The sequence below is a fragment of the Sinocyclocheilus rhinocerous genome, unplaced genomic scaffold, assembly GCF_001515625.1.
Source record: "Sinocyclocheilus rhinocerous isolate Xijiao unplaced genomic scaffold, SAMN03320098_v1.1 scaffold756, whole genome shotgun sequence".
Classification (NCBI taxonomy): Eukaryota; Metazoa; Chordata; class Actinopteri; order Cypriniformes; family Cyprinidae; genus Sinocyclocheilus; species Sinocyclocheilus rhinocerous.
Genome location: NW_015662039.1, coordinates 312,250 through 324,734, shown reverse-complemented (window position 1 = coordinate 324,734; position 12,485 = coordinate 312,250). Strand labels below are relative to the sequence as shown.

The 12,485-nt window shown below is 35.7% G+C and overlaps 1 protein-coding gene across 2 annotated transcripts in view; it reads left to right on the top strand.

The window, feature by feature from the left end:
- The window catches only part of LOC107727366 (THADA armadillo repeat containing), a 97,487-nt gene that overhangs the window by 18,194 nt on the left and 66,808 nt on the right, over positions 1-12,485 (top strand). For both annotated transcript variants that reach the window (XM_016537210.1, XM_016537209.1), the window contains exons 11-15: positions 848-957; positions 4,404-4,536; positions 8,472-8,594; positions 8,686-8,808; positions 11,332-11,423. In XM_016537210.1, the coding sequence (XP_016392696.1) occupies positions 848-957; positions 4,404-4,536; positions 8,472-8,594; positions 8,686-8,808; positions 11,332-11,423 (581 nt within the window). The remainder of the gene's footprint in view (positions 1-847; positions 958-4,403; positions 4,537-8,471; positions 8,595-8,685; positions 8,809-11,331; positions 11,424-12,485) is intronic.

Sequence of the window (12,485 nt, the reverse complement as noted above, 5' to 3'; positions counted from 1 at the left end):
CCTGGGGCCTGTACCATGATGGTGGCTGAACAAACTCAGGGTTACAGGATTAGTGTCGACCAAACCAGTCCAAATCCGGCTTTGTTGGTACCATGAAGCTGATCATCAACTTTCTCTGTCAACTCAGACTTGATCCTGAGTTAATGGAGCACATGCACATGAAAGTGTGACATCAGTAATGAACAGCCAATCACATGCCTTGAAACTGTGATTCACTTCTCGCGAGAGAGTCACTACCAAAGATTAAAAGACTGAACAATATAAAGAATTTAAACACATTTATAAGATGAAACGATCTATCCATGAAAGAGGGAAACTTAAAATGTTTTAAGCTATTGATTCTAAAACTTATTTATATTGCATATCATCTATGTTTGTTAATTTAAAATAAATTCTCAATCAACGTGATTCTCAATTTATCCAGAAAAGAAAATAGTTTCAAAGTGCTTTAATTATTATTTAATTGAAATAATTTCTTTTTATGCGTCTGTTATATTTGAAAAATGTGTATAATTACACGGAATTCCCTGATTTACTCATGTTTAGTAGATTCAAATTGTGATGACTGTAATTATTTTAGATATTATCTGAAAATGATGTAGTGGACATTTTTAGTGGCGCTATATGGAAGTATTAACACCTGTATTGTTGTGCTGAGAAAACACAAACAAACAAAAGTACAAATATTGTAGACCTCAAAATGAATGCTCTATGTCTGGTTCAACATGTATACTTACGTGTTCAAAAAACCTAACTGAGGCAGTATGTGCAAAATGAAAACTTTTTAATGTGAGTGTCCAATTCCACATGTCCATCTTGTTAATCTCTGTGTCCGTCTTTCTGTCAGGTGGAAGGTGTGGGGCAGTACTTTCGGGAGCAGCTGCTGCAGTCTCGTCACAGGGGGGCGTTTGAACTGGCCTACGTGGGATTTGTTCGGCTCACTGAGATGCTCTGCAGGTGAGAGATCTAAGCCAATCAGATTGCTCGATCTGTCCCAGCGGTTATATAATAATGATTAAAACACACGTCCAGACTCATCAGCTCTCTGTGCAGTAAAATAGGCCCCTTGTCATTTACAAAATTCAAGATGTTTTCAACCCAAAGGCCTTAGTCAGAACAAGTGCGCATCTTTATTAATGAGGGAGTCATAAGGACTGCTCCACCAGAGCCCCTGATGTTGTGCTTGGCAATAATGCTTCATACCTGAATGAGTCCAGTCCTCCTCCTCCTCCTCAACCAGCATCCTGGAAACCAGCACTGCTCCTGAAGCACAAGCTTCAAATAATCTGGAAGTTTGAAAACTGTTAACATCTGGAAATGTGAGATTTAATGAGCTTTGGAATGTGGTCTCTGTGCAGAGGTTAAGGAAATTGACTCGCTCGCTGCCACGAGTGTGACATGAGTGGGACATCGGATCGCTTCTGCTGCTGTGGAGTTGCTGAGGGAGCGTCTTTAATGATCTGACTCCATTCCTGCCTTCTGCTTTCCTCTTCTGCTTTTAATTCGCTTCTCTGCAGTTTCTACTTCGTTTTCATGAAACTCTTTTGAAATTTGAAAACAATCAGTGTCCAGTGTTATTATCATAAACTTAAATGATTAAACATATTTTTGTTAATTGAAATAAAGCTAAAATTAAATAGAAATATTTATTTATTTAAAAAAAAAAATTAGAAATGTTGCCTTGGCAACTATCTGAAATAAGTTTAAGTACTAAAATCAGGTTTTCGGTTGGTCTAAAAGGTTGTAGAAAATCTTAAATTAAATTTAAAGAAATTAATTAATTAATTTAATAATTCAATTAATTAAGTCATGGCATTAAATGTTGCATGCATTGCAAAAAAAAAAAAAAAAAGAATATTTTCATCAGTATTTTTGTTTTCCAATAAAAATATCTGAACATCCTTAAATCCAGATACTTAAGATGCAAATGTAAAATTAAGTCTTAAAACTAAACAGAATTAAGCGAGTTCATGCTTAAAACAACATAAATATCTGTCAATGAGGTATGAAAACTTACTTTTTTTTTTTTTTGGCAAATATTTTTAGTAATGAACTTTTTTTCATTTCGTTTTGCTTCTCAAGTAAGTGTATCACGGTATTTAGAAGTGCCCACGATAACAATATCGTGCATATTCATTACCGTGATATATCGCATTACGGAATACCATAAACAAGACAAAAATGCATCACTTTTTTTTTTGCAGCAGCAGAAATACAGTAAAAATGTACTTATATTCTTGTGGTTGGGAGCAGAGGTATTTAAGCCTAAAGGTTTTTCTTTTTTAGCCCTAAAAGGTCTTTAAAAAGTCTTTAGTTTACTTTCATAAAACCTGCAGAAACCCTGAAAATTTGGAATAATATTGAAACTGAAATACTAATAAATTGCAACTGTTTAGAACTATTTAAAAAATGACAAAAAAGACAAAATAATCTAACATTATTGAAAAAAAAAATGAATATGAAAACTGAAATATAGAAAAATAAAAGCTAATTGAAAATAATAACTCTAATTACATACAAAATAATACAAAAATAACACTGGTCGTAGCTGTTGTTTAATCTGTTAGGAGTGATAAATACAGTTTTGTTTATACAAAGCATATACAATAACAGAAGAGACTCGTTTACGTTATCAAGACTCACAAACGAAATTTGAAAGTGAGTTTGGTTAATGTTTTCTGCATAAATATCAACAACCAGTTGTTTCTTCATTTACATCCATACGACTTGAGACAAGCACTACACGTTAATCGCAATGTTGGTGCTGCCAAACTCTCTCAGGTTATGAGAAATGGAGAAAAGTAGGTGTATTGTGTGCTTTTAAGTGCTTGGGCAAAGACAAAAACTGAACTAGATTAAACTGGAAAGTTATTGGACCGCGTATCTGAGAATAAAAGAAAAGTGGGCACTACATACCATAATGAAGCCAGACCTGTTCGTAAATATGTTTTTTATTAGTGTGTAATACTGACTAGCCTTTGAGATGTAGTGCTCAAGTGGGTGATCTGTTTTTTTTTCTTCTGTTTTGTCATATAAGTCACTTTTCTAGCATCCCTATCTATTAAAAAACAGGCATGCAAACAAATGCTCAAACCTGAGATGGCAAAGTTTTTTGAAATCCCCGAGGAAGCGTTTGTGGTGGATGGGCCTGCATTAGCAGTTGTGTCTGTATGGAGTCTCAGAGGTGGTTCTGGAGGAAAAGCATTGCTGTGTGATTACACGGCTCCACCGGCAACCACTAAGCCCGTTACGAGGTGTTGATTGTGGGGCGTTCGACGCCTGCCTTTTGAAGGTTTCCCCTTATGTTTGGGGTAGTGTATTGTGTGTGTATGGTCTGGATTGTTTGATCTGGCCTGTTCGGTCCAGCGCGTCTGGTATAACGGTACTTTTCATAACGAGAGCCTCGCATTTTTCTCCGCTCTCAAAGTGGGCGTCCTGCACACGCTTGGGCAGCTCCTGCTATGTGTTTGTGTGTGTATTCAACCGAGGTTTGCAGTGTAATTACAGTGCTTGCTTAGGCAAGCATCTCTCTTATTATTGCTCATACTTTGGAATAGGGTTTTGAACAAACTTTTAACATGAAATATTAATCGTTGTTGTGTAACTCATCATGTACTGTTTGTGCTACGAACATGAATGATTGCTTAAATGGTGTGGCTTACTGAGATTTCTTTTATTAATCATGGCTTTGTGAGTAAAATAATTTTCCTGTAGCATTTGCTACAGTTAAAAGGTTTGGGTGCTTTTATGCTTTTGGTAAGAAAGAAGTCTATTTTGCTCACCAAGGCTGCATTTGTTTGACCAAAAATGCAGTAAAAATGGTAATATTGTGTAATATTATTACTATTTCAAATAACTCTTTTCTATTTGAATATATTTTAAAATGTAATTTATTCCTGTGATGCAAAGCTGAATTTTTAGCATCATTACTCCAGTCTCCAGTGTCACATGATCTTTCAGAAATCATTCTAATATACTGACTTGCTGCTCAAGAATATATCTAATTATGATCAAACAGTTGCGCAGCTTAATATTGTTTTTGGAAACCATGACTGACAACAGAGCAAGTCTCTGTATGATTGCACAACGAAAATGATGTTTATCTTCACAGCTTTTCCTCTGTAGTATAACTTGGCTCTAGTCTGACATTTTCCCCGAATGAGTGTTTAAATTAAATTAATTTTATAGTCTGTGCTTTGAGATCACATTTGGATGTGATTTGATTTTTAGATTGCTTTGAAAACTGTGGATAATATCACATCAGAGAAAACATAAACAGAAATGTCTGAGAGACACTGGGAACCACACAAACTTGGATACCAACAGTCCTGGGAGAAAATGTCTTGTTCAGAATTCCACAACAAGGTCTTGTGTGTGTGTGTGTGTGTGTGTGTGTGTGTTAGGAGTGGGAGCGCTACGCTGCAACAGCTGCCAGCACACTGGCTGAAGGAGGTTCTTGAGGAAGTGAAATCCAGTGACCCCTCCTCCAAACTGTGTGCGACCCGCCGCAGTGCAGGAATACCCTTCTATATACAGGTTCGTACCTTGGGCCTCCTTTATGTACGGCACAGACCACTAGCTCTCTTATCCTCCCAAATTAATCATTTACACCTAAAGAAACAATAGCACTTTCCTCTTGTATAAATTTCTAAATTTAAAGTTTACTAATTAGAAATCCCCCCACTATATTTTCTTAATACATCTTATTCATTCTATTGTGAATGATTTGTGCATGAACATTTTTTTTTTAGCTTAGCTTTGTAATGAGCTTGTAAGCTCTAATCAGTATTGTAACTCGATTTTCCAGTGAAATGACAGGTTTCTCTCTAATGACATGTCAGACTTTTTCTAATCATTTAGTCTGCTTAAACACCACTCCTTTCTTACTTTATAATCGCCTGCAAGCTCACATTTAGATCTGCCTCCATCCAATCAACAGCCGATGGATAAAACCAAGTCCCCGCCCTACATTTACTCCACCCAGTAATCCATTTCTCTTTAATCTACAACATAATACAGAACGTACGTTACACTGCAATTGCAACTTTTTAAATAAAAATAATAAAACCTGGGGAAAAAAAGGATTTTTAAAAACATGAAAACAGGAAAGTTATGACATTAAAATAGAAAGTAAAATAAAAGTTTTTATTAGTAAAATAAAATAAAATTAGTATAGTAAAATAAAATATACATTTCTTAAATAAGTGAATTTGTAACACTAATCACGAGTAGGGGTGTAACGGTACACTTATTCATACCAAACATTTTCAGTATGGGACTTTCAGTACAGTATGCATGTGTACCAAACAAATCATTCAATTTTTCTCAGGAAATTCAGACAATAATATCGTTTTGTCGCTCTTTGATGTGCCGTGACAGATCGCTGTATGAACGCCTCGGTTTTACCGTAAAATAAACATGAATGAACATCTCATGCCTCATGTAATCGCTCAATCAGTGTTTCAATTGCGAAAAGACGTCATTAAAACAGCTTGTAAACAAAATGTCACGTAGCATTTTATTTACCTCAGGCAAGTCATCAGTGTCCACAGCTCATTAGTTCACTAGAGAAATGAAGTGTAGAGAAGTGAAATATTAGACTCATTATATTTTACTTTACCTGTTAGTGTTCTTAATTATTTAATGTATGTTTAAATAAATCTTTTATGAAACAAGTTATGACAGCCACTGTGTAAATTATTATATTTCAACAACAAATAGAAATTTTATAATTTAGAAGTTAATTTAAAAACGGCATTGAGTGCAATATACATGTTTGCATAGAATTTTTTTGAGTGTTGATTATTATAGTTAAAAATAAAATAGTAGCCTAATTGAATTTAGCCTGTTGTTAATTGTAACCTTCCTAATGTAAAAGGGCTCCCTATAACTTAGAGCAGAAGCTGAGGTAGATTTTTTTTATTTTGTTTTTTTTATGAGGTAGATTTATAGAAAATTGTAATTATAATTGAATTTATTTAAAGAAAGGGCAATTTGTTCAGTAAACCATTGTTTAATTAAAAAACAACAACAATTTGTTTAGTTTTTCTCCTCCTGCTGTACAGAAACCATACCGAACCGTGATCTCAAAACCGAGGTACGTACCGAACCGTAATGTTTGTGTACCGTTGCATCCGAAATCACGAGTGTTTCTGTCATTTAAGTACACGCAAAACAAAACGATGTTTGAAGACATTATCATATTAACTAAAAACTGAATGCATACATTTCAATGGGGAAAAAAGTTTTACATTTTCACTAGTGGTCTACTAGTGGCTGTATACAAGTTGCAGTATTAATAGGTAAATAGGGTATTTTACAGTGTATTTATAATGACAAAAGTATGGAGTCACTTATTTTGAATTGTAGGGACCAATTCTCACTATTAACTAGTTGCTTATTAGCGTGCCTATTATTAACATATTGGCTGTTTATTAGTGCTTATAAAACATACTTTGCATGACCATATTGGTCACACTTTATTTTAAAGGGTTACTTCACCCCAAAATGAAAATTTTGTCATTAATCACTTACCTTCGTGTCGTTCCAAATCCGTAAAAGCTTCGTTCGTCTTCGGAAAACAATTTAGGATATTTTGGATGAAAACCGGGAGGCTTGTGACTGTCACATTGACTGCCAAGTAAATTACACTGTCAAGGTCCAGAAAATTATGAAAGACACAGATACGTTTTCTAACGTTTGTTTACGCTTTGATTTGAACGAAAACAGCGCATCCGTGTGGTGCGGCTGACAAGTAGAACAGTATACGCAGTTTACGTTCAGTGGACACTCTCCAAAATGGCGCTACTGTGACGCGGAGGAGACGAATTGTTGAATAAAGTCATTATTTTTGTTTTCTTTGCGTACAAAAAGTATTCTCGCCACTTCATAACGTTACGGTTGAACCTTTGATGGCAGATGGACTATTCTGACGATGTCTTTCATACTTTTCTGGACCTTGACAGTGTAATTTACTCGGCAGTCAATGTGACAGTCACAAGCCTCCCGTTTTCATCCAAAATATCTTCAATTGGGTTCCGAAGACGAACAAAGCTTTTACGGGTTTGGAACAACATGGAGGTAAGTGATTAATGACAAAATTTTCATTTTGGGGTGGAGTAACCATTTAAGGTCCAATTCTCGCCATTAAATACGATTTTTGCCTCACACTCCTAATTTGCTGCTTATTAATAGTTAGTAAGGGAGTTGTTAAGTTTAGGTATTGGGTAGGATTAGGGATGTAGAACATGTGCTTTATAAGCACTAATAAACAGCCAATATGTTAATAATAGGCATGCTAATAAGCAATTTTGGTGTTACCACCATATTCTACATCCCTAATCTTACCCAATACCCAAACTTAACAACTACCTTACTAACTATTAATAAGCAGCGAATTAGGAGTTTGAGGCAAAAGCCGTAGTTAATGATTTGTTAATGGCGAAAATTGGACCTTAAAATAAAGTGTTACCAAATTGTACTTATATTTTACCAACATTACTTATATTTTACTTATATAAATGCTACTTTTATTTAGCAAGGACACATTGAAGTGACACTAAAGACTTTTACATTTTCATAGATTCCTCTTTTAAATAAACGCTGTTCATTTGAACTTTCTATTCATCAACGAATCCTGAAAAAATGCATCACGGTTTCCACAAATGTATTAGGCAGTGCAACCGTTTTCAACATTAATAATAATAATAATAATAACAAGAAGAAGAAGAAAGATGCTCTTATAATAGTGTAGTTGCCGAATCTATTAGCAGGGGCTACGTAAACATAAAATTACTTTGGTGAACCTTTAATGCCTAGAGGTACTTAACTGTAAAATTCCCCACAAATGTGTGTGATGTATTAGTTGCATAGTACCTCCAAAACAATCATACTTGCACAAATAAGTAATAACCTGACAATCTCTGAAGACAGGAATTAGTTTCATTAGTGTTACTCGAACATCTGCGGATCGTTAATTGATTCCATATAGTTTTTATGATGGAGATCATCCCTAGTGGACAGTCCTCTGAGAGGTCAGAATAGCTGAATACTGAAGTCAAGGAAAAAATGGGCTTTGGATCTGAAATGCAAGACAATGAGAGGGTTTTAGGGAAGAATGAGACAGGGAGAGGATGGATAGACTCAACACCTGGCATGAGTGCACATTCCTGCGGTATGTCCCGGAAAAGGTGGTCTTGCGCGATGAGTTCACACCCTTTGGCACGAGGACAAAAGAACAGAGGCCGTATTCGGTTACACACTGTGAGTCATTTTTCCTCTGTCATTCACTGGTCCCGTCTCAAAGGAATGTGCTGTCTGAAATACAGCTTAAAGGACAGTTCACCTAAAATTGAAGCTTCTGTCATCATTTACTCAGCCTCATGTAATTCCAAACCATGTCAAATGTGTGGGAACTTGCCTGTTAATCTTCCGTTGTAAATGATAGCTGTAATAATGTTGTCTCTTTGTAGGCCCTGCTGTCCTCTGAGCCCAAATCATCCAGCTGTGGACTCCTGAAGATGACCATGAGATCTCTGACAGCATTGGCTATGCCCTCTAATGATGCAGATACTGAGAGCAGCTCTGTGCCACAGGTGGACACACACACACACACTTCTTCTCTAAGAGGAAAATATGAGTAGAATCAGGCCTGTTTAATAGGTCCTTGTTTTTATGTACGTACAGGTCCACGCTCTGAACATCCTGAGGGCTTTGTATCGAGACACACGTCTGGGGGAGAACATTGTGCCGTTTGTGTCAGATGGCATGCAAGCTGCTATCCTGGGTTTCACTTCTCCTGTGTGGGCCGTGAGTATACCCTTTTACTTATTTTTATGCAATGTCTATGTAGGTTCCTTCAATAACAAAAAAAGTATGGCTTTTCAGACATGGTTGACCACAGAATATGTATCTCGAAGTACCATCATGCCATTTTATTAGATATAGTGGTAACACATTATAAAGGTATACATAATGTACAGTGTAATGAATTATATCTTTTTATAAATAATTCTAAAATGCATTATAATATTGGAAGGTTTGTTTGTTACATGTTTTAATGCATTATCATTTCTACAGGTGTAACAGTTAACAGATAAGTATTTTAATGCATTATAACTGTGATTATAATTATTATTAAGATCATACAATGCATTATAAGGTCCATTATAATGCATAATAAATGCACTAAAACTAATCTTATAATGCAATAGACATATAAAGACTTACATAGAGTAAAGTGTTGCCGACATAGTCAATTCATTTTATTTTAATATATAGTATACACTGTGACTGCCGTTCTTGTCTACATCTGCTGTCTGTGTGACGTCACATTGACAGGCATCTGAGATCGGCTCGATATGAGAAAGGGGTAAAGATTTTAGTAGATTCAAAAAAACACTGGGTGGATTTTTATCATTATAGGGTGGTTGTGTGGTGTGGCTGACTCTTAACTTTTATAAAGAATATCTCTTTGGATTTGAGACTTTAGTCTTTGCAACTTTACAGATCGTCTTTATGCACCAAGAGCTTGTAACACTCCAAAGAGAAAGGAAAAAATGAAATTGCATCATATGACCCCTTTAAATATTTTTCAGTTTGACTTGAAGCATCCAAATATACATGCATTGCACAGACTAAACATATTTCATTTTATTGTTTTGTAAAAGGGGCTTAAAGTGTATATAATCCTTTCTCACACTCATTTGTTCACTGTTCCTCACGTACAGTACACCACCCTGTCAGGCCATAGCTGTTGCTGAGGCACTGACAGGTTGATAATTAAAGTGAATGAGAACACTAGGGACAGGAGCCGTACGTGCGGACACACACACGCGCACACACACACGCACACACACAGCTGTGCGGTGGTCCTGGCCGATTGCCTTAGATTGCTCGCTTTGATCACCTCCACATGGGCGACTCGGCTCCTACAGGTCACGATTGCGACAACTCCAGGTCACATTCCTGTGCTCTCCTCCCTCATACCTGTCTGTCTGCTTTTACGTCTCTTTCATACATCTCTCTTCACTTCATTTTCTTCACAAGATGTCAAAAGATCTGCTACTGTAGCCGTTTGCTTCTTTACTGCAGCGCTCCAGCCAGCAGGCTTTACTGTAGAGTACAGTAGGCCTAATCCTTCCCAGAATGCAGCAGTCAGTCAGTCACAGAGAACACACACAGTCTTCTTGTAGTCTGTGAGGAATGTTTCTTAAGCTGACCTAAAAATGTGATCAAAGTTATGAGGCAGTAACACTTCGAACATTAAGTTTGGTGTGTCCTGCATTACTTTAGCCACATAAGATTGTGATTTGAAGGCCTTTTACTGTTCCTGGAACAAGATGTCATCAGACCCTGCAAATCCTGCATGACGTGGACTTTGTGACTCTTGTACACCCTTGAGCTCCAAGACCAATTTTTGCATTGTAATCGTCTCGAGGGCCATCATCATGTGCTCTGACTCACTACTCTCTCATGTTAAATCATATCTTTTTATTACATTTCCCCCCTGAGGTCTATTTAAAGAAATAATCCACCCAAAAATGAAAGTTTTTCCTCTTTGCTCACCCTAAGTTGCTCCAAACCTGTATGACTTCCTTTCTCCTGTGAAACATGAAGATATTTTGAAGAACGTTGGAGTTCATTGACTTCCATTGTATGAACACAAAACAACACTGACGCATTTCTCAAAATGTTTTTTTAATGTGCCACAGAAGAAGTGACATAACGTCGTACAGACATAAGTTTGAGTAAATATTTATTTTTTTGTAACTATCCCTTTGAAGTGTTAGTACCAACAGTCACTATTTCGTTTTCATGAGCATTTTCTACTTTTCCCTAACATTAAGTCAAATTTTAAGTCCATTTTTCACTGCTTTGTCTTAAAAGTTGCAGTCACATTAGCAGAATTTGGGTGAAATTTTACAGGCATTGTCAATCCATTGTCTGCTGTCAATAGTGTTGCGATTACCCATTACGAAATCAGCATGGGCAAATCTGGCTGTAGAAGTTAACATGTTGTTAATTCTATTTGCATATCAGTCTATAAGTGTATTGCTGGCCTACAGTCCACAGCAATCCATTTGCATTCAACATCATTATCAGTCTGAACTTGACTCACAGAAAGCATTTTCTATATTTTCGTTTCAATCGTTTGCAATATTTGTTTTAATTGTCTGTCTGTGTGCACAGCATACTGATGTTTGGAGTAGCCACAAGCGATTTGAAAATGAAGATTTTAAGATTTGAAATGAAGTTGACCTCTTTAATGTAATATTGTGCGTCAAAGCTCGAATGATTAATGTACATCTCTCCATCCTGTCCTCTTTCTAGGTGAGGAACTCCTCGACTCTCCTGTTCAGCACTCTGATCACACGGATATTTGGGGTAAAGAAGGGAAAAGATGAGCACTCCAAAAAGAACAGGTGTGACTTCAGTTGTTTTATGTACCACTCCCAACTACACTGTAAAAAAAAAAAAACAGTAGTTGAGAACACTTTAAGAAGACTTATAGCAACCAGTTTCATGACTTTTTTTGTTTTTTTTTTACTTCGAATTTAACTTAATTTTTAACTTCAGCTCAACTTACAGAAGAATTACCTGTCAACTTAAAGTCGGTCTGTGCTTTCAGGAAACATAATAAAACAAGTTTTATAAACGTTATTAACTTGTGAATCCAAGTTTAATAAGATATTAATATTGATTATTAATATTACACATTATTAAGGTAAAACACTCTTATTTTGGCAGACCTTTCCACTAAACAATTAAAGGTTGCTTAACATGTGTATGAGTTAGTTGCACAAAAGGTCATATAGAGTTGTTTCTATGCACCAAAATAACTTTATAAAACTTGCTCGATAAAATTAAAGAAACTTCACCAAAGCGACTACTACTTACCCTCATAATGAAACAAAACATGACTTTTTAAACAGAACTTATTAAAAACACTAAACGGGTCAGCACCGATAGCCTTGTATGTGCCTCTATACTGTCCTATAGTAATAAAAGGCAAAAACGCAAAAAAACAAACAAAAAAAACACTAAACTAGGGCTGGGCGATATAGCTAAAAAATGTGTCAACGATATAATGTTTCATATCATTCGGTATCACAAAAAGAATAGAATTTTTTTTTTTTATTTAACCACTGTATTTTTAAATTAACCCAATTTATTGAGACAAACAACAAATCTTTTTTGTTTTAACAGTCAAACACACAATAAAAATTAAACGAATATTTAATTTCTAATGTTTTATATGCAGATTGAATAGGTCTTAAGAAAACTTTTGGCTTGTCTCCCGAGACCACAGGAGGGTGCAATGAGCAAAATAATGCAGCACATTTAAATGTTCAACGCAAGGAAATAACTGTCTATAAAAAAACGTGCATTACGTCTAAATTTACTCATATAAATCAAATATAATTTCGTAAATTGCATAAACAATTATGAACAAAACAGCATCATGTATTTATGCATTGCTTAAT